At 39.4% G+C, this 23729-nt stretch overlaps 1 protein-coding gene across 1 annotated transcript in view; it reads left to right on the plus strand.

Moving 5' to 3' along the window:
• Positions 1-23729, plus strand: part of rptor (regulatory associated protein of MTOR, complex 1) — a 396655-nt gene that overhangs the window by 367369 nt on the left and 5557 nt on the right. The window contains exons 28-32 of the mRNA XM_043715229.1: positions 4399-4505; positions 11731-11858; positions 13917-14003; positions 14421-14537; positions 22769-22898. Of these exons, the coding sequence (XP_043571164.1) occupies positions 4399-4505; positions 11731-11858; positions 13917-14003; positions 14421-14537; positions 22769-22898 (569 nt within the window). The remainder of the gene's footprint in view (positions 1-4398; positions 4506-11730; positions 11859-13916; positions 14004-14420; positions 14538-22768; positions 22899-23729) is intronic.

A 23729-nucleotide genomic window follows, 5' to 3' on the forward strand; every position in this document is an offset into this window, starting at 1 on the left:
AGGATGAAATGCAGTATTTATCAATTGGTGATTATTGCTGATCTGAGGGAATGACTGCTTGAAGGCCTGTGATTCAAAAAGAAAAATATATATCTCCAACATCATCTGACGTAGGATTTTGGGGTTCATCTTTGATTGTAAGATCCAAGTCAATTACCATTCTCGAATGATTTTGAGAGAGCTAATCTAAAGTTTAGTTGCCCTTAACAGAATTTATTAAGTTTATCATAAGTACAAAAGAAGTGATACTAACTAAGAAGCAATGTTCTTCAGTCCATCCTCTTCAAGACGCTAATTTGTGACACTGGTTGTCTGGGCACAGGTGTGTTGTTCAGTTCCTTTGATTGAATTTCTGTATTTGACCTTGCTTCTGCATCAAACCACTGAAACCCAGATTTTATTGGCCCTTGTTAATTTGTTAATCAGCGGCATCCTGAACATCTAATTCGTGTAGCACATGAACAAATCCTAGTCAGTCTTGGTATGGGAAAGTTAAAAATCTCACAACCCCAGGTTATAGTCCAACAGGTTTAATTGGAAGCACTAGCTTTCGGAGCACACTAGTTGGGATGGGAAGGCAGTAAATGCATAATTCTTGATTGGTTTCTTTGAACATAATGATCATTTTACTAACCTCACTTCCCACGGTCATCTGATTCATCCTTTGCCGAGTGAAACACTTTGTAAGATCATCTCTTTTAAAATGGCTCACCTACATCTAAAAAGTCAAAAGACCATTTTTTAACAAAAAACACATGCCCTCAGTAATAGCCATTTACCACAAAGCATTGTCACACCTCAACTTGATCTATAAAACAGCAAATAAACCCATAAACCAATAACCTTATTTTTGATGTGGCCACACAGCCCTTGTCCTGGCAAATATGTTTAACAACTAACCACAATTAAACCAACCATAATTTAAATCATTATTTACTTAAATCAAGTCAAAGTTATCAATTATATTTTAAAGTCTCTTATGAACAGGCAAATCAGGAGCAGAAGTGGGCCATTCAGCCCCTCAGGCCCAATCTGCAATTCAGTAAGATCATGGTTGATTTGATTGTAACCTCAAACCCATTTCCTGCCTATCCCTGATAACCTTGCTTAACAACAATCTATCTATATCTGCCTTAAATGTATTTGAGGACTCCACCACCTTCTAAGAGGGAAAAAGAGAGTCTAATTTCTACTTTAAAATAGTGATCTTTGCAACAGTGATCCAGACTCCTTGGTTCTTCCATAGGAGAAAACCTCTCCACATCAATGCTGTACAGACCCCTCAGAATTTTATATTTTTTAATTAAATCACCTCTTACTCTTCTCTACTCCAGTGGATACGGATCCAACCTGACCAGCATTTCCTCATAAGACACTCTGCTCATTCCGAGTATTTGTTTCGTCAACCTTCTCTGCCTCCATTGCATTTAGTGTGCATTCAATCCTGAACTGTATGTACTCATGGGATTTACAGCTGGAGTTTTTGGCTCAGAGGCAAAGATGCTCCCCACAGGGCCACAAGACCTTCATTCTGTTCTATTCCAGTCAAGAATCAGTGCTCTGAATAGAGCATCGTGTAATATGATGATGAAGAAATCAAAACTCTAATTTTAGATTAGATTAGATTAGATTACTTACAGTGTGGAAACAGGCCCTTCGGCCCAACAAGTCCACACCGCCCCGCCGAAGCGCAACCCACCCATACCCCTACATACATTTCACCCCTTACCTAACACTACGGGCAATTTACCATGGCCAATACACCTGACCTGCACATCTTTGGACTGTGGGAGGAAACCGGAGCACCCGGAGGAAACCCACGCAGACATGTGGAGAACGTGCAAACTCCACACAGTCAGTTGCCTGAGGCGCGTACCCGGGTCTCCGGCGCTGTGAGGCAGCAGTGCTAACCACTGTGCCGCCCTAGTTGTAAACAAACAGCTCCACCAGCTTCTGAAAAGATAGAACAGGTTGGGTGTGGACTTTGTTTGAACAAAGTGTCTGTAAACAAATGTTGCAAACAAAAAGGAAGTAAGATAAGAATAGCTGTGATTAGTCAGCTTGAAACTATGACAGAAATGTTGGCTAAAGCTCTTCCACACTGGCATTCCTGCAAGATAAACAGCAGCGAAGCGAAAAGTTGAGATGATCTCCAGCACTCTAATTGTGCAGTGGTAGGGAGTCAAATAAAGACTAAATAAATATTTTGTCTGGTGGTCATATTAAAATATTATTACATTCCATTATTTCTAGTAAAGCTAGTTTGATTGAAATTCTGCAAGGAATAGACTATCTTTTTGCAAGTGGGTATTCCATTTTCGAGTAATATCCAATTAGTTCTCAGTGGTATGGTGTTCTGGCTATAACTCAAATGCCTAACTGGAAAGAGCATGATTTGGAGATGCTGGTGTTGGACTGGGGTGTACAAAGTTAAAAATCACACAACACCAGGTTAAGTCTAACAGGTTTAATTGGAAGCAAACTAGCTTTTGGAGCAATGCTCCGAAAGCTAGTGTGTTTCCAATTAAACCTGTTGGACTATAACCTGGCATTGTGATTTTTAACTTTGGAAAGAGCATACCTTTGCTGAACGAACATATTTAATTATACGTAGCCTTAATATTAGTACTGCAAGTCAAAGCAATATGCCAAATAACTCACTATAATAGATGAACCTGCAAAAGCAATGCATTGTGAGTAGTGTAGGAGCTATGCTCTGGCATTCTGAACATTTTATTTTGTGTGGGTGGTTGGTAGTGCTTTACAAATTAATCAGTTATAACAACAGATCCGGAGTACTGCAGGGATTCCCTAATCTTCAATGCACTGCCTGCCCACACTCTGCATGCACTGCAAGTAGGATGCCCTGAGGGATTTTAAACACTCTATCTTTGGTAGTTCATTTTATCTTGTAGTTTCTTTAAAGATGGAATACCCCAGGATGTAAGTCATTAATGTTCTTGTGTGCTGTGTCCCAAAATGGGCAACCTGTATATACTTGTCATTCGCAGAATAACATGTTGATTTTATTTGAACTAAGTGCCTTGCTTTCAGGAAAGACAATTAGGCAAGCGTTGTAAGAAATTCAGGCAAGCCCCATACAGATGGTTGGAAATAGGCTGCATGTTTACATTCTCTCTCGGGAAATGGTAGATATTATCAAGCAGATGAGAGAAACTGGCTTTCACACAAATCAAGCAGAGTAGATAGAAAATAAAGGATTCCAGAAAATTTGCAACGTGTAATGCCAACACAAATTATGAATGGCACAGCAGCAATTTAAGATGTATATATGGCATTGGCTAATTGCATAAGTTGCTTTATCTCTAATTAGAATCTAATAATTACTGATTCTGTGGAATTAATTGTGTACACTGTGTTCTTGATCGAGAACAGAGGTACTTTTGGTAAAGAGGGTAATTTTGAATTTTTGAAACATTTGAAATGTATACATGCAGAGGACAAAAGGCTGACTGAATTAATGGTCATTACAGGTAGATGACGTTGCATTGGTGATATCATCAGATCTGTGACTCAAAGAACCACAGTTAATGCTGGTCACAGCTGGTGTAATTCAAATGTACATTAATAAAAATGTAGAATTGAGTTAGTCTCCATGCTCATAGTTTGATGGCTATCACTGACTCATAAAATCCCTTCTAGTTCATCTCCTTTGGAAAAAAAAAACTCTATTGTCCTCGCCTGGACTGGCCTAGATGTGACTCCACAGCAATGTGATTGACTTTCAATTGTTCAGAAATGGCTGTAACAAGCCATTCAGTTCAAGGCTCACCAAGAATGAATAATGGGCGCTTTCATACGAATCAAGCTAAGTAGAAGGAAAAGCAATACATTCATCCCTGAAGTCATTACAAGACCAGGTCCCATGCACTTGTTGCTCATAATGTATAAAATAACCTTTTCAAAATTTTGTTTGTGTCACCCATGATATTTTAAAATAAGGAAATGGACAGTAGTGGAAAGAAGTACATTAACCCAGTAGTTGAAAGGACAACTCAATTTGTGAAATTGATTTGAGAGCACTTCAGTCGTGCTGTCTCACTTGTGTGGTAACCCATTTTCCTTGCTGTAATTTGAACAACATTGCAGATAGTACAGGAAAATTAACAAGACTTTTTAGTATAGATTGGGTTTGCTCTAAATATCTACTTATATCAAACCTAACCTTTTTTTAATCAAATGGTTGTCATATTTAAAAGATCAAATGCTTGCAAATTTCAGGTTTTCAGTCAGAATTGTTGGCTCACCACATTTAAACACTGGAACTTGACTGCATATGAGTACATGCTGCAAAAATGTCTTATGGGACTGACTTGACCTCAGCACAGTATGTATCATATTAAACCAGTGATGAACCTGTTTTTTACTTTCCTTCAGGTGCTGGCATGGTTGTGGACTGGGAACAGGAGACTGGTCTCTTAATGACTTCAGGAGATGTCCGCATTATTCGTATCTGGGACACAGACCGAGAGACAAAAATACAGGTAAAAACTGCTTGCATGAATTATCTCACTAATTAAAGGTGATGAGGCAGTCCAAACTTTGGGCTGCATTTACCCCACCATGTATATGCACAACTTGTTTTTATTAAATTCTGGATTAGTGGTGCTGGAAGAACACAGCAGTTCAGGCAGCATCCGAGAAGCAGTAAAATCGACGTTTCGGGCAAAAGCCCTTCATCAGGAATAAAAGGCAGAGAGCCTGAACGGTGGAGAGATAAGCTAGAGGAGTGTGGGGGTGGGGAGAAAGTAGCATAGAGTACAATAGGTGAGTGGGGGAGGGGATGAAGGTGATTGGTCAGGGAGGACAGTTTCCTCATTTCCCCTTCCCCCACCTCACCCGAGTTCCAAACTTCCAGCTCAGCACTGTCCTCATGACTTGTCCTACCTGCCTATCTTCTTTTCCACCTATCCACTCCACCCTCCTCCCTGACCAATCACCTTCATTCCCTCCCCCACTCACCTATTGTACTCTATGCTACTTTCTCCCCACCCCCGCCCTCCTCTAGCTTATCTCTCCACCCTTCAGGCTCTCCGCCTTTATTCCTGAAGGGCTTTTGCCTGAAACGTCGATTTTACTGCTCCTCGGATGCTGCCTGAACTGCTGTGTTCTTCCAGCACCACTAATCCAGAATCTGGTTTCCAGCAGCTGCTGTCATTGTTTTTACCTTGTTTTTATTAAATGTTGCTGTTTCAGAAGAGTCCCTGACATTGATATTTTTTCAAACTGAAGTGCAACGATGCCCAACCGAGATCTTCAAAAAGCAATTTCATTATTGTTGCTTAAGGTGAACAATTGACAGACTGTCTGAGTGGCCTTTGTTCATAATAGGTGTGCATGCTCTACAAAGGCACCTCTGTCAGCTAGCAAGAAGATTCTGAGAATGCCATAGTCTACATTGACCAAAGGCATTCGCTTCTAGGGGAAAGTCCTTCAGCTAAGACTTGTGTAGCAGCAAAGATATGTTTGTCATGAATCCATGTCAGACATAGAAAATCATGAGCTTTGTTCATCAATATATGTATAATAATAAGGTGGCAGCTAATTTTGATTTTCTGAAATACGAACCTTTTACAGTTTCTCACATGGTATTTTGGAGATGGGGAGAGCTTTGAATTAGGGAAGTTGGTGACATGCCTGAACCCCATCTCCTGCCTGCCTTTACCAAAATAAAATCAGTGGCAGGAAGTTCCTTGTTGACCACTAAATCCATGCAAAGTGAGGCCCTTAAGTGGCCAATTAATAACTAATAAAGGGCCTCAACCCACTGCTACTGATATCAACCCAGGGGGAAGGTCTGTGTGCATGTCTTGTGGAAATAGTGAGAGAACTAGAGGGCTTAGGTTTCGGGTGAGAGGGGAAAGATATAAAAGAGACCTAAGGAGCAACTTTTTTACACAGAGGGTGGTACCTGTATGGAATGAGCTACCAGAGAAAGTGGTGGAGGCTGGTACAATTGCACCATTTAAGAGGCATTTGGATGGATATATGATTAGGAGGGATTTGGAGGGATATTGGCAGGGTGTTGGCCGTGGGACTAGATTGGGTTGGGATATCTGGTCGGCATGGACGGGTTGGACCGAAGTGTCTGCTTCCATACTGTACATCTCTATGACTCTATAACCGCTGAGATCCAGTGCCATAGCCTGCTGCTGACATCCATTCACTCTTCACCCTGCAACTAGTACCCTGCTCTCCCACAAAGCATCTTCCACCATTACTTACCTGTGGCCTAGGTCCCCATAGATATGCTTCCAGCAGAAGCTAGGGCCTCCACGTTGATCCTGCTGTATCCAGAGGAACTGTTTGGTTTCTGACTGGCTAGCAGCCTTCAGCACGTGTAATATGTGCCCCAGGATACTAACTTTCAGGAGAGGCTACCACTGGCTGCGTAAGTGCTTGAGTAGCATTTAATGCCAATGGGTCTTCCCAGAGGAAATGCCACTCTTCTCTTTCTGCATCTCCAGTCAATAGCCGAGACCCAATGCCTCCATAAAGTCCAGTCACTTTTCTCAAATTATAGGACTTAGTCCCTGGCATTCCAACATGCTGCCTATGTTTAACGTGTCAGGTGTTTCTATGGACTACGCACCCAGTGCATTTTGTATTCTCAAAGTTGTATCTGGGTCTCAAAACTATTTAAACTGTTTGGGATATCCTTGGTGGGTCAGCTTTGCAGTCTTCGCTTTGTAGCAGTATTCCTATTGCATGTATTGGTTTGTTGTTGGGAATTTTTGTCAAATGTGTAAATTCTAGTTATTTACTGTAAAACTATGGGAAATGTAGTCTAGTAGTGTGTTAATACATAGCTTTGCCCCTAAACCTGTAACAATAAATCACATTCACAGCTTGCATGTTCCTCTTTCTAAATGCCAGTTGGCTATTCTAAAGCCTTGGCAAACAGAAGGAAAGAAGATTTGAGGCCACAATAGTTTCCAGTTGTTGGTCTGTTTGGTCATGTTTTCATGCTGTAATTGGTACCCTGTTTGGTGTTAAATTAATCAAAGCAATGGAGCAGTTTGCTGTGTTGTTTTATCAGTCCCTGCATGATAGAAACTTCTTTAGTACTTTCTTTTGTTTTGCAGTTACCAATTATGGTAAACCTTTTAAAATGCTCGTTTGGGCTCAATAGGGTCATTGTATCCGATTCTGGACAACATACTTTAATGAAGAGTGCGCAGGTTTTACAGAAGGGTCCAGAAAAGTTTTAAGAGATTGGTTCTAGGTTTGAGAATCATCAGTTGCTTGGATAAATTGGAGAAATTGGTGTTCTTGTGGGAAGACAAGGTTGAAAGAATGTTTGATTAAGGTGTTAATAAATCACAAGGAATCTGGGCAGAATAAACAGGAGAGAAATTGTTTGCACAGATTTAAAAGAACCAACAGTATCGTGAAGGTTTTTACAGAATAGTTAGATTGTAAAGACTGTGTATTTTTATTTGGCCTTTATTTTGATTGTGGACTGAAATGGGAAAAGGACTGTTTTAAAGTCAAGGATTGTCGAAGGAATTGCTGCACTTTTAAGTTGCTGGATCTCATTGTGAATTGTGTTCACACTGCTGCTTTAAGCAGTGGGGAAGAGAGATGTGATAACCTGGCACCAATGTCTAAGTGTACAGAGTGAGGTTTGCCCAGCAACAGACTGTTGATCGGTTTGTACAGATGTGACTTGTCATGGATGTTGGAAGTTGAACAACAGTCCTCTGGCACCTGGGCAGGTGAACAGTTTTGGTATTTACCATAGAGAGGGGTGAAGTCTCCAGACTTCTAGGAGAGCCGATCCTATGTCTTTATTTTTCTATAGTACCTGAAGCATGAAGAAGGCCAGTTATTTTCTCCCACCTGTTGCTGTAAGCTGTTGCCTTTTTCAAGTAGTTAGTGTGTCAATTGCCCAGTAGATCCTGCACAGAAATGAAAGAACCTGAAGAACAGTAAGTCTTGGGAAGCAACAAATAATCCCCTTTGTTTGACTGAAACACTTCTGGTCTGGAATTTTCAATAAAACCCTTATACTGAGGTAACTGTTTTCTAACTTTTCTGAACTTATGCCTTTTCTCTTGGAGAAACTGCTTCACATACTTAACGTCAACCAGGACTTCTACAAATTGAAATCAAAGGCTTTTCAAGCTATGGAATTTTCCCTCAGCGAAGAAAACAAAACCAATTCCTGATGCTTTTAACTAATTTTAAACTAAAGCTTAAAGAGCAAACTAATGCTCTTTAACATTTACTCTGTCTGCACATGAAACTATCCTAAAGCAAACAAATTTCTGTTATCATCCCAAGAGATTCTCCTTTCACTCATACTGTTTATTTTAAAACCTCTAGAAATACTGCCAATTATACATACACACAAATGAAAGCTCACATGGCACTAGTTCAAAATCCAAACTGTAAAAATAATATTAAAATGTAAATAAATCAGATACCTTACATTACAACAATCTCCACTGGGATCTATAGCAGAGCAAGCACCTGTTATATGATATCTAGAAAGCCATTTTTAAACATTTCCAAAGCTCATACCTTTCAATGACATATTCACTCCAGACATTTGAACAAAACTTGAAATAAATCAATTTTTCTACAATCATACAAAACACAAGTTTTCTAAAAATTTTAAATACAGGTATGCTGATTTTTTTTTGCAACAGTAGATATACTTAAGCCAGTGATTCTGGCTGCTTGAAGAAGGAAAATCAACTGGTAACAATGTCCTAACATTTAGGATTGTTGCTGACATAGTTAAGCAATTGGCAGTGCACCAAATACAAAGGAAATTCAATTTTCATTCATTCATTTACAGGATGTGAACATTGATACCTCGGCTAGCATTTAATCCTTATTGCTGTGAAAAGGTGGTTGCCAGCTGCCTTCTTGAACTGCTGCAGTCCATGCGGTGTTGTTACAGTAACAGTTCTGTAAGGGAATGAGTTCCAGGACTTTGATTCAATGACGCTAAAAGGTGATGTAATTCCAAGTCAGCATGGTGTAGGATTTGGAAGGGACCTTGCAGGTAATGGTGTTCCCATATATTAGTTGCTCATGTCCTTCCATGTGGAAGCAGTTGTGGATTTGGAAGGCACTGGTCTAAGCTATTGCAGTGCACCTCGTTCACAGCACAGAGAAAAACTATTCTGCATTGGTGACGGAGGATATGAACATTGAAAATATTGGGTATTCTGACAATCAAGCAGACCACTTTTGCCTGGATGGTGTCAAGTTTCTTGAGTGTTGCTGGACATTCTCTTATCCTGGCAAGTAAAGTGCATTCTATCATACTCTTGACTTGTGCCTTGCATATTGCTTTGGTGCGACAAGAGTTGAGTTAGTCACCGTGGAATTCAAAATCTCTGACCTGTTCCTGTGCAGAGTATTTATTTGGATGATTCAGTTCAGTCTCTGGTTAAATACAAACCTAAGGAAATTGATAGAGGGAGATTTAGCAATGTTAATACCATTGAATACTAACAGGTGCTGATTAGATTCTCTCTTGTTGGGGGTGGTCATTGCCACGCACTTGTGCGGCATACATGTTTCTTGCTACTGATCAGCCCATGGTCCAAGTGTTACTCCAGATTGATATGGATTGTTACAATATCCGAGGAATTGCCAATGGTTTTGGACTTAATGATGGAGGGAAGGTCATTGACAAAGTACTGAGGTTGACTGGGTCTAGGACGTGACCCTGAGGAACTCTCGCAGAGGTACTCTTGGAGTAAGGTTTAGCTTCCAACAACCAGAAAACATTTTCCTTTGTGTTAGTTATGATCCGAACCAGCAGAGAATTTTCCCCAACTCTCACTGCCTGCAGTTTTGCTAGGTTTCTACGAGGCCAGACTTGGTAAAGTGTTGCCTTTAAAGCAAGAGTAGTTATCATTACCTTTCCACTCAAGTACAGATAATTTGTCCATGTTTGGACCAAGATGACGATAAGATGAGGAGCTTCGTAGATCTGACAGAATCCAAATGCAGGCATCAATGAATAGATCATTGTTTACTAAGAGCCAGTTCTTAGTGCTTTGATGCCATTATCCATCATGCTGCTGAAGATTGAACATAAACTGATGGGCATCAATTGGCTGAGTTACATTTGTCTCACTACGTGCGGACAGGGTGTACCAGGGAAATGCCCCTTGCTACCTATGAACTAGTTCTATTGAATTGTTTCCCAGTTTCTTTCACTCTCCCAAAACACCAATGTTTTTATTTTGTTTCAGTGCCTGTGGTGTATGGCAGTTTAAAAGGGGATTAAACTTTCAACCAGTAGAACTATATGTTGAAAGCTCATAGGTTCTAGCCACAGACAAACTATTTGTCATAAACGGTTATTCTTGTTAAGTATGATGTTTTTTGTTAACCTGACTCCATCAGACGGGGAAATTGGGACTTGGTGTACTTTGACTAAATCAATAACTTTTGTGGCGACCCAGGAGTATTGGAAATCGAAATCATGAAGCATTTTTGGCCAGGAGTGTGATGAACTCAACGACTAGTTTTGGTCTCTTCCTGAAGTTGTAGTTTCACAGATGTCATCCTTCAACCAATTTGATTCATTCATGAGACTTCATGTGTATGTGCAGTCTTTCCATGTGTATTTCAGACATATTTAGAGGGATAAGCTTTTGTAAGTACTTACAAACATGCAAATTTTCTGTAGTGACTTGTGGAATAGCGGGACTTAAAGCAATGGTGCAAAGCGTAGCACTACATTATGCATTACCTGGCATAGCAAAACTGATAATATGAAACTTAATACAAATGACATAATTATCTCTCAGTAACCACTTTTCTCAATTCTGTTCTGAAACCCATATATTTAGTTTCTGCTGCTTTGTGCAATATCTTGCTAACTAATGCATCATGCAGGTCTTGGTCAATGAATTTATCTCCAATTACAGCATATAATTTTTAGTTTATTACAATCTTCATTGATCCAGATTGTCAAGATTTTATAAGGTCCACCTTCTAATATTATTGGATATAGATTATTTTTCAAAGTTTTGTTTTCATTGCTAAACTAAAATACCAATCCACACAGTTCTATATAGCTGATAGGGAGCTCAAAGATGTTAAATCTTACAACAGAGAGAAATGATATTCACTGTTTAGCAGTGAACCACTTATTCCGATGGTTTTGTAAAATTTTTTTCTGTTCGTTCACATCATCCTCATTTGACGGGAGAAAAAGCTTTTGGGTATGTTTCAATTGTTTTCTTAAATATGCACCGCAACAATATCTGTACTACCTCTGTTTTTGTCTACTTCAAAATTGCGTGCAGTGAGTCTGAAAAACTTTGAATGTGTACTTAAATGATGTTATGCCTGTCTGAAAAGCAGAACCTAGTGCAGGCAAGAAATTAAAGTCTGAACCTCTTACCTGAATTCTGAAGTAACTGAGTTTTTAGTCCTTTTGAAGGACAGAAATAAGATTAAACTCCATGGTGTTAACTCCAGTGTCTGGCTCAACATGCCTCCTTCAACCAGGAGGACCACATATTAAAATTGTTCATTTCATTCGCTGTTGTGGAACCTACTGTGCACAAGGTGTCATCCAGTTTTTTTTAAATTACAGATTAAAAGTGACTCTTTTTCCAAGTTCTTCATTCCTTTGACATATCTTGAGAATCTGAAGGGCTGTATTTAAAAATGTGTTTTCTTCTTTCTCTTTTCTTTTAAGCATCAAAAAATGTCTTGTTTGTTCTGTAGGATATTCCAACTGGGGCAGACAGTTGTGTGACGAGTCTTTCCTGTGATTCTACTCGTTCCCTAATAGTGAGTGGCCTTGGGGATGGCTCAGTCCGCATCTACGATCGGAGAATGGCTCCCAGTGAATGGTAGGTTTCAGTTCAGGTGTTCGTTTTTTAAATCTTGGGTCCTGGCAGGTGGGACTAGATTGGGTTGGGATATCTGGTCGGCATGGACAGGTTGGACCGAAGGGTCTGTTTCCATGCTGTACATCTCTATGATTCTATGACATTGTGCAGCATGGCTAAGTGGTTAGAATTTAACTTGCTTTGTTGCTGCTGTGCCAGCACAGCCATTGTTTCTGCAGTGAATTTTGCTTCTGATCATTACCAAAAGTTGAAATGTAGAGTAAAGTACCCATGTTTTCTAGCCATTAATGTTCTAAGCAGGTGGCTCATACAGACTAGTGGGGAATATGGAGTGTTCAGATAAATACCTCTTCAAAAATAACTGCTTGTGTGTAAGTTTCTACGTACCCTCCAACTTTTTGCATGTTGCTCACTCTTGTGGGACTTTTTCACAGAAAATTTGTCTTGTGGTCAGGACACTACCGGTAGTAGAAATTCAAATTGCAGTATTAGCATGGTGCCGATTGGCTTTATCAGCATGAAACTTTTACCCAATGATTTCAGAAATCAGTACTGCTTTCCGTAAATTTTCTTGTTCTAAACAACAAAGATTGATTAAGTTGCCAATTTAATCTAAAAATTAACAACTTTTTTAATAAATTGAGCCAGCTTTTTAGCCACATTCTTTCGAGAGAAAGAAGATTGCTATAGAAGAATTCCTTTGGAGGGAATATCTTTATTGTGTGTTATATTCAATAGCATTTGAAATCTCATTTTGTTATTAGCTATTCAAAGCTAGAAATTAGTTTCTAATCTTCTATTATTCAGTTGTTACCTAGCTACATGCTTTATTCTAGCATCTGTTATGTTTAGTCAATACTATATTTCATTTTTATGTTTGTTCTGTTAGATAAGTCACATTCAGTATAATTTTAGAAGTTTACTTCAGATTGTGAAGGAGCAAAAGTGAAATTCAACTGAGTTTGAAAGGTTACAGAGCCCAGCTATGTGGGGAAATGGAATTGAAAGCAGTAGGTAGTAATTGAGGCAGGGTAATAAACCTAATTTAGCTGCATACAGCTGTGCAAAACCAATTGCATCACAAGATAAGCAAGCCACGTTTAAACAAGGGAGATGAATCATAATTCTTGAGTAAAATTTCTTCTCCATTGTCAGGGCGTCAGAGAACACTTCACCACTAATTAATTGTTTAAAATGTGGTGATTGTTGTTACTTTGATAAACGATGATGATGCTGAGATAAGTAAACACCTAATAACTTCCAATGATATTAGCCGGGTAAGCCAGTGACAGCATTCTACTGCTCCTCTTTGAGGCACCATGGCATCGTTTCAAACACCCAGCGCAGGCAGCTGGAAACTCAGTTTATCTTACCTGAAAACCACCGCCTGCGATAATGCACACTTCTTCACTGGATAGTTTATGTCTGCTGAATGAAGCCAGAGTGCTGGCTTTGAACCAGGCTACTGGCAGTGGTGAGTTCCATTTATGTTTTTAAAAATCCTGAATATTCAGGTTACAATAATTGTTTTTTAGTTTCCTCTCAATTGTTTAAAAGTTATATGATTTTCTTAATGCTCTTTTTGAACACCTGTGACTGAACAGTGTGTAGTAGTTGCTAACAATACTGTCTTTTTGTTCTGAACCAAAGTAAAAAAGCGAACACAGAAGTGGCCGCTTTCCTGGCATTATACCGGTTGGAAGTGAAGTTCATTTGCTTAAGGTTTAACTCCAGTTCCTGTTGGGCACAATTTCACAACACACTGCTAAATGATTAGTTTTTCTGGCATGCTATAGGATAAGAAATTAAAATATCACCATGCGAAAGAGTGAATCTTTAAGTTGCATCTTGGGGATATGTAATGGGCATATGATGTTACATCTAGGTAAGTTATGCCTGTCCTGAGAATAATTAATGTTAACACTGGGTACTAAATGTGAAGCTGTTGCAGTCATTATCTTTAACATTTGTTCAGCTCTTGGTGAATGCAGTATTTTGTATTCTTTGCCTGTGAGGGGGAATTGCACTTTGGTTATTGACGTGGATTTTATTTTACAGCCGTGTAATGACTTACAGGGAACATGCTGCATGGGTGGTAAAAACCTATCTACAGAAGTCTCCTGAAGGCAATATCATCACTGTGAGGTAATAAAGGATTGATATTTCTATACTCTTTATTTAGAGTTGGATTACGTATTTGAACTGTAAAGATCTATCATGTGTAGATATAATTGCATTCATGATGGGTTTTGTGTTTGTAATATACTGTAAATCATTAAGTTTGATGCAATGTTAGTGATTAATTAAAAATACCTTCAGTTTTTTTTAATGGACATATTCATCAGGGAGGTGAGATCTTTGTTTTTTAATTGAATTTGGCATCACATGGTGTCCCATCACAGAAAAAACTCATACATAATCCAGTAATTGAATGATAAAGTTAGTGAAATATTAAGTGTTCTAGTTATATTTTCTTACCACCATAATATGATCCCATTTCTTGCACGTTGCCTAACTGAGTAATTTGTGTCAGCTTAATGTGCTCTTCTCTGTTCAATTAAGTGTAAATGGAGATGTGCGATTTTTTGACCCGCGGATGCCTGAGTCAGTGAATGTAATTCAGACTGTAAAAGGATTGACGGCGCTGGACTTTCATCCGCAAGCAAATCTGTATGCTTGGTAAGTGAATTCAAATAGTCAGCACGGAAAATATTATTTTCATCAGGAGAGCTGTCTGTCTAGGAGCTTTATCCACTTTGCATTTATAGAGCATAAATACTTATATGGTAATGCTAGCTGTGGTTCTAACCTAACCTCAATTACCTTGTCCTAGTTCCTAAATCAACTCTCAGTGCTCCTGTCATAATTACAGCCCTCGTTACTGATTGGTCTGACATGACCGAATTATGCGAAGAATGAGTGCTTGTTTAGAATATGGTCTGTCTACTTTAGAATAAGCTTCAATCCTGGAGTTCCAACAATACTCAAGAAGCTTGATGCCATCCAGGACAAAGCAGACCACTTGATTGGCAGCACATCCACAAGCATCCAGTCCCTCCACCACCAATGTTCATAAGCAGTACTGTGTACCATCTACCTTAATGTTCCTCTCCAAGCCACTAACCATCCTGACTTGGAAATATATCACCGTTCCTTCAGTGTCACTGCGTCAAAATCCCAGAGGTCCCTTCCTCACAGAATTTTGGGTGTACCTACATCACGTGAACTACACTGGTTCAAGAAGGCAACTCTCTGACATCTCAAGTGTACTGAGAGATGGACAATAAATGCTGGCGCAGCCAGGATGCTCACATCCCATGAATGAATAAAAATAAGGGTCCATTTTGCTGCTGTTTTTGCCTTTGGAAGGAACTTGGAAATGTAATCTTGCCCAATAATTTGAGTAATTTTGTATGGTTGTTGCAAAATACCATGTATCAAAAACTATTATTTTACATATTTTTCTCCATTTTAGAAAGGTGAGAACCATTTTCTGGTCTCAAGGGCACCTGCACCTCTGGCAGAGAAACATTGGGAGACTTTACACTTGCATTATTTTTACTTGATAGCATCTAGAATCCACTATCTTTTTTTGAATGGTTTGTGGCAGGTGTGCAACCTCCACTAAGACATAAGAAATAGGGACAGCAGTCCCCTCAGCCTTTCAGTAAGACTAATATTCCTCACATCCACTTTCCTGCCCTTTCCATATAACCGGAAGAAAGTGAGGATTGCAGATGCTGGAGATCAGAGCTGAAAATGTGTTGCTGGAAAAGCGCAGCAGGTCAGGCAGCATCCAAGGAGCAGGAGAATCGACGTTTCGGGTGCTCCTTGGGTGCTGCCTGACCTGCGCTTTTCCAGCAACACATTTTCAGCTTTACATATAACCTTTGATTCCCCTACTGGTCAAGAATCTATCTATTCCAACCTTAAATGTACACAAGGACTCTGCCCCCACAGCCCTCTGTGCCAAGGAGTTCCAAAGAGACTGAACCCTCTGAGAGAAGAAATTCCTCTTCATCTCTGCCTTAAAGTGGTGCCTCTTTATTCTGAGACTGTGCCCTCTCGTCTTATGCTCACCCATGAGGGGAAACATTGGCTCAGCATTTACCCTGTCAAGCCCACTCTATGTTTCAATGAAATCCCCCCTCATTCTTCTAAATTCCATTGGGTAGAGTCCCAACCTGTTTAATCTTTATCCATAAGACAATCTTTCCATACTGAGGATCATCTTTGTGAGCATTCTCTGAACTGTCTCCAATGAAATGAAATCTTTCCTTAAATAAGGGAGCCAAAACTGTTCTCAGTTCTCCAGATGTGATCTCACCAGCATCTTGTAAAGTTGCAGTAAGACTCCCTTACTCTTATACACCAACCTCATTGAAATAAGGGCCAACATTCCATTCGCCTGTGTGATTACCTGCTGCACCTGTGTGCTAGCTATGTTTCGTGTATAAGTATCCCCAAGTCCATTTGTGTTGCAGCTTTATGCAGTTTTCCCACATTCAAATATATTCAGTTTTTTTTCTCCCTTCCAAAATGAACAACTTCACATTTTCCCACAAAATACTCCACATGCCAACTTTTTTCCCACTTACATAACTTATCACAATCTCTCTAAACCATTTGTATCTCTCTCTCTCTCAACCTACCTTTCCATTTAGTTTCATGGCATCTGCAAATTTGACTACAGTGCATTCACTTTTTCCAAGTCATTAATCTATGTAACGTAAACATTTCCAGTCCCAGTATTGATCCCTGTGGAACTCCGCTGATCACGAAGCTGAAAAAGAACTCCTTAACCTCATTCTCTGTTTCCTGCCCATAAGTCAACATACTATCAGTGGCAGTCCAAGTTTGGATATGTATATTTTTAAACTTCTCATTATGAATACAGAATCTAGTAGAAATATATATTTGATCAATGGTCTTTCATTTGTATCACTCTGTACAGAAGGTATAGTTATCTTTACCAGATCTCCATCCTTTTCTGACCCCTTTTACAGTTTTGAGTTGCCTTTTTTTTCCCTAAAGGTTAGCAGTTTTTAAGTACACAATGTCTTCACAATAAAAGAGAGCTTTCCTCAGTTGCTCAAGGACTCGAGTGCAATGAGTTTTTGAATAAATGGCAGCTAATGTTCAGTGTTCTCTCTATTATAAATGCAAAGCTGAGCAAAGAATTGCTGTCTTTATACATTTACTGATGTTGCTGAAATAATCTGATTTTCTTAGCACCAGCTATTCAACCATGCATACATGTAAAAGCACAGACTCGTACATTTTAAAACAGAGCCAGTGTTAGACTGTGAAATCATTTTATAATGTAAATTGTACTTAAGATTGAGTTTAGCTTTTTAGAAGAAAGCCATGATGTCCTCACAAAGTCCTTTTTATGCATTTTATACATTAAATTGAGAAATTAAAATTCAGTTTAGTTAATGTTTGATTCTTGTGCATAAAATGCTATTTTTCATAGAATTATCCTGTAAGTGAGGCTGTTTGGAAGAACTGTTGAATTAGCCCAATTCCCTCGTTGCCTACAAAAACGTTTGCTTCAAATATTTATCCAGTTCCTTATTGAAAGTTATTATTAAATCTGCTTCCACCACAGTATCAGCAGAATTCTCTAGATCATTATAATTCACTGCATACCAAAAAAGCTGACTTCTCATCTGGTTCTTTTACTGCTTACCTTTAAATCTGTGTCATCTGGTTACTTAGTCTTTTCAAAAGCTCTGTTAAATCTCCCTTTAACCTTCAAGCTCTATGGAGAGCAAATCTAGCTTCTCTAGTCTTGCCACCAAACCAAAATCAGACATTTTGGACACGTTTCTAGTAAATCACCTTTCACAAATTCTAAGCTTTGATTGTCCACAAAGCTGGGAACAAAAATAGAAATTGCTGGAAAAGCTCAGCTACTCTGAAAGCATCCATGAAGAGAAATGACCGTTCACGTTTTGGGTCTGGTGACCCTTCCTCAGAACACTAGCTGAGACCTACTAGTAACTTATCAAGGTTTAGTATCACTTCTCACTTTTGTATTTTATGTCTCTGTTTATGAAGCTAATGATCTTATTTACTTATTTAAACAACCTTCTTAACCTCTTGAACCACCTCAAAGATTTCTGTAAGTACACAGCAAACTTCCCTGTTCTTCCACAGACTTTAAGGTTGGACCATTTAACTTGTAGTTCCCTGACTACCAAAATGCATCACTTGGCACTTTTCTGCTTTAAACTTCATGTACCAGCATGTTGATCTATTTTCAATCTCATCCTGAATTATTTTACCATCTTCCTCACTATTTACTTCGTCTGATAATATAAAAAACCTTGAAATAATCTCTTCTATTTGAGGGTCCAAATCGTGAATCAACATCAAAAAGAGCAATGGCCCTAACATCAACCATTGGGGTTACCATTGCACAGTTTTCTTTAGTCAGAAAAACAACTGTCTGTCACAATTCTACTTTTGAACTTTAGCTAACTTGTATATATCATAGATTACTTACAGTGTGGAAACAGGCCCTTCGGCCCAACAGTTCCACACCGACTCGCCAAAGCGCAACCCACCCATTCCCCTACTACCCCTTTACCTAACACTACGGGCAATTTAACATGGCCAATTCACTGCCATTAGCCCTTTAATCAATGGTCTTAAATTTTGTGAGTAAATCTCTTATGTACTTCATCAAATGCCTTTTGTAAATTGATATGCATATCCGTCTCATCCCTCTCTGTTCCTTCCACAATCTGCCGTCAAATATGATTTACCATTAATAATTTATCATTTTTTAACTTCATATTTTTCCCAACTACAGTCAATTTTAGTTTATATTATTGTCTTTAAAGGTTTCCTTACTAACAATGTTAAGCTGACTGACCTACACTCAGTTTATCCCCCTCACCTTTTTCAACACAAGTTCATTGGCAGTCCTCTGGCACAATTCCAGTAAAAAGGAGGGATGAGAAGATTGTGGCCAGAGCCTCCACTGTCCCCATCCTGACTCCTATTAATAACTTTGGTTGCATCCCATTTGGAGTAGATTAATTCTCGACTTTGAGCATTCCTTCCCCCCCCCGCCAAATACATGTGTATGAAAGAGACAGCTGGGATCCCTTTTTGACTTGCTAGTTTATACTCATAACTAGCTTTGCCCCTCCTCTTGCCTTTTTCAGTTCTCCTTTGTAGTTTCTGCAATCAGATTGCTAATGTTTTGTGTTAAGCATCTGAGAGTAAAACAAACACTTAAGTTGATTGCAGTCTTCGGGAGGAAGATAAAACGCTGGAAACACTGAGCAGGTCAGGCAGCATTGTGGTGAGTCCTTCCTTTTATTAGAGTTTTTTTGCATGGCAGAAGCCAGCATTCTAGAGAGTGTAACATTCAGCCAGAGAGTGGTGAATCTGTGAAATCCACTGCCACAGAAGACTGTGGAGGCCAGTTCATTGAGTGTATTTAAGACTGAGATAGGTAGGTTCTTGATTGTCAAGGGAATCAAGTGTTATGGGGATGAGAAACATATCGGCCATGATTGAATGGTGGAGCAGATTCGATGGGCTGAATGGCCTAATTTCTGTCCCTATGTCTTATGCTCTCTTATTTAGAGCACACTTCCTTCTGAAGCCTCGTTACATTTGTCTCTTATATGCATTCTGCCTAGAAATAGGGGCAGGGCTATCTGCAAGGTATTAAATGGGTTACTCAAGACTGTTCAAGAGTGGCTGAGGTGGCGCTCAAAGGTTACAGACAGTGGGGAAGTCAATGAATGTGTGTGAGAGAGAGAGGGAGAAAGGGAGGTAGACTCCATGTTCATCGGTGCTGCTCCTATCTCTACTGATGGGAAAGCAATGGAACTATATTGTTCTGTATAGGGGACTCAATGAGATGTCAAGATCAGTCTAATGTCCCTGTGCACTAAAACTGAGGCAGAACTTTTAGGACTTGGCAGGAAGCTAAATGTTGGAGTCAAGGTCATGTCATCAGAGTTACAGAGACTCGAAAGAAGCCATTTGTCACTAACAATTCAGTACAATTGAGTTGGGTGGTTGAATAGCCCATAAACAGGATTTGCTTATTACAACTGAGCAATATTAGAGCTCAGAAAACTGAAGGGCAGTTCTAGCTTGGCGAAGCTAGCTGTCAGTGAAAGGTTAGAATTGTCCCTGTGAATAAGCACTGCAGTCTGAGCATACAGCCAAAGAAGGATGATTGACCAGAACAAAAGAAGTATTTGAGGCAATCCCTGATGAAATGGCTGTTATGATGAAGTTGTAAGACCAGATGAGCAAACCTGTGATCCTTTAAGAAGTTTAAAGATATTTACTGACTCACCATGTCATTAATATCTAGAGAGAATGGCTGAGAAATCTATGGGTCAGTCTTGATCACATTTAGAGTCATAGAGATGTATAGCATGGAAACAGATCCTATGGTCCAACCCGTCCATGCCGACCAGATATCCCAACCCAATCTAGCCCCACCTGCCAGCACCTGGCCCATATCCCTCCAAACCCTTCCTATTCATATACCCATCCAAATGCCTCTTAGATGTTGCAATTGTACCAGCCTCCACCACTTCCTCTGGCAGCTCATTCCATACACGTACCACCCTCTGCGTGAAAAAGTTGCCCCTTAGGTCTCTTTCATATCTTTCCCCTCGCACCCTAAACCTATGCCCTCTAGTTCTGGATTCCCCGACCCCAGGGAAAAGACTTTGCCTATTTACCCAATCCATGCCCCTCATAATTTAGTAAACCTCTATAAGGTCACCCCTCAGCCTCCAGGGAAAACAGCCCCAGCCTGTTCAGCCTCTCCCTATAGCTTTGTGCGGAATATTCATGTACAGTCTAATACCCATTATTACCACATGTTAATTCTGGCTATTGGAGTAAACATTGTGCATGTATTGTGTAAATTGTATTACTGTTCTAACGCTGTATCGTCAAATTTGTTTTTTCAAAGCTGGAGAAACTTGTGACATTTTTCTCTTCCTAATTGCCCTCCATCACACACTTTGCTATTTTTTCCTGGTCCTGTACCAGATTGTAACATTAATTTGGCAGTCTGGTCCAGGTTAGTGGCACCATCTATGGAGAGAGAAACCATATTTAAGGTTTCAGTTCTGACAAAGAACTACTGACTTAGAACATTACTGTTTCTGTCACCACTGATGCTGTTAAACTCATTGAGTCATTCCAACATTTCCTGTTCATCGTGAGCCACCTCCTTCGTTTGGATTTTAATTTCTGTATCAAGTCAGAGAGCTTTGTACACGGATGCTGTTACTGTCCACTTCAGAGGAAAGTGTATAGTCTGTACCTTATCTATCTATCTGTCTCTCATTTGATAGCTTTTTATAGATTATGTGCTTTTTCATTTGCACTTATTGATACCACTTCCTTTTTCAACTCACTGAAGTTAACCTTACTCTGGTTGAGTATTTCCACGCGACTCTTCCCTGTCTTTCTCCATTTCCTTAACTAATCTAAACCAAATAACGATATTCAAACCCTAATCATTTCTGACTTTGCTCACATCATTGCGCAGTGACCTTGATCTTTTCCTCACATGTACTGACAGCAGTAACCCCAAAACTGTAGCATTTGCTTTCTGATTTGCTTTCTGATATGCGATTGACCTAAAGTGACAAGCATGGGAATGACTTAAAAATTTATATTTTACAGCTAAAATGCTGAGCAGTTTCCTTGCCAGATTATTTCAAACGCCTTTGCACCAAGTAAACTATGTCTCAAGTTAGAAAGGGGTCTGTTTTTAAAAAAAAAAGAACTAAAGCTCACAGTGTTAATTATAGTTAATATAATATGATTAAAGCAGCAACTTTAACATCAGTTTTGAGATAGTAATATTTCCAAATCTATGAAGGAAAACTAACCAAGTAGGATGGAGAAGTGGCAGCACGAGAGTTAACGTTTCTCCTTGGGGTTAATGCTCTTACTGAATCATTATTGACTTTCAGAAAGATGTACAAAACCAGATGTTTTTTTTTTAGAAAGACAAGATAATTGTTCTGCTCATCATGCTTCCATGGTTTAACACTAAATTTCTCGCGGCAATAAGTGATGTCGAATTGTAAGCATAATGTTTTTATAAAAATGTACCTTGATTTAAGGAAGCTTAATTTTATGAAATCTAATTCCTCCACTGTCATACATCCTACACATACACCAAATGTGTTAGCATTCATCATGCTGAATTGAAGCTTTTAACTGTAGTAACTTTTCAAGATGGTATGGCTGAGATCCTTCCTTTTCAGCGCCAATGTCACAAATCCACCTAGTCCAAATAACATGGACTGCCAGGGGAAGTCAGATTGAGGATAGCGGAGGTTCTGGTGAAGAACTCCCAAACCCCCCCTTAGTGACAGGAGTAGTGCCAGAGGATGGGAAGTGTGATTCCCAAGTTCGAAAAGAGGGGAGGGATAAACTGGGTGTTGGTCGACTTGTGAACACTCTACTTTCATTTCAAATTCACAAGAATTGTCCTGCTTCCAATTTCCATTTTATTGTTCTGGATTTCCAGTGTAGTCAATTTGGGCATATATAGTATCTCGCTTCAGGTATGTCTCCCTTGTAGACTGCTCGCCATCAAAGCTAATGCAAGTGAGACAATGTCAAATTTGTACTTCAGAATTAGATTCACTTTGACAATTCAGTCAATAAACAAACCCAATGTTTCACGTTCTAAAATGTAAACCCTAATGAGTATTTTTACTTGAAGAATAACTGCTTGAGCTGCTAGACCACATCTTAAATTTTCTACTTTACCATTGAATAAAGTAATAATTTTATGCAATTTTATGTAACCTAAAGGCAGGATTATTTGTGAGTGCACGTGTTCAGTGAATCATTGTGCATGATAGTCAATAATAAACATTTTCTTCATCTTTCAGTGGCTCCATGAACCAGTTCATAGCTGTATATAATGCAAGTGGGGATGTGATAAGCAATATTAAATACTATGATGGATTTATGGGGCAGAGGATTGGAGCCATTAGCTGCTTGGCTTTCCACCCGTATTGGGTAAGTAGTTTTTCACAAAGTCTCAATTTGTGTAGTTTCTGGGGCACTGTCCTGCTGTAATGTTTTTTTTTCAGTGTGAGCAGCATAACTTAATGCAGACACAAACTGTCACCAGTGTCCACAGAGTTCAGTCAGATCAGAATCATAGAAAACCTACAGTGTGGAAGCAGGCCCTTTGGCCCAACAGGTCCACACTGACCTCCGAAGAGTATCCCACGCAAATCCATTTCCCATTATTCTACATTCACCCCTGACTAATACACCTAATGTACACATCCCTGAACACTACGGGCAATTTAGCATGGCCAATTCACCTGACCTGCATATCGTTCGACTGTGGGAGGAAACTGGAGCACCCGGAGGAAACCCACACAGACACAGGGAGAATGTGCAAACTCCACACAGACAGTCACCTGAGGCTGGAATCAAACCCACATCCCTTGCGCTGAGAGGCAGCAGTGCTTAACCACTGAGCCACCATGCCGCCCAATAGCAAAGGATCAATCTATCTAACTAATTCTCATAGCTTTTGAGAAGCTTTTAGTTAAATTTTTTTAAAAAAGATTTCCTACTCTATGGAAAGTGATAGTGCTTTATGACTGTAAGCCTCTACTAAGACTAAGACATATTCCAGATAAACTCTGGATTATAAACAAGAATGTTGAGTCAAGCTGAGGGCATGGCACTTGTTTTCATTGCAAACATCTTGAGCTCCTCATGCATGAGAAATATTAAATCCTTTAAATTGTGCCAATATTTTCCTTCAAACCGTTCATTATTTTTATCAACATTTACCAAAATGGGAGGATAGAGGTATAAAAGATTTAAGAT

This window comes from Chiloscyllium plagiosum, chromosome 24 (assembly GCF_004010195.1).
Source record: "Chiloscyllium plagiosum isolate BGI_BamShark_2017 chromosome 24, ASM401019v2, whole genome shotgun sequence".
Taxonomy (NCBI): Eukaryota; Metazoa; Chordata; class Chondrichthyes; order Orectolobiformes; family Hemiscylliidae; genus Chiloscyllium; species Chiloscyllium plagiosum.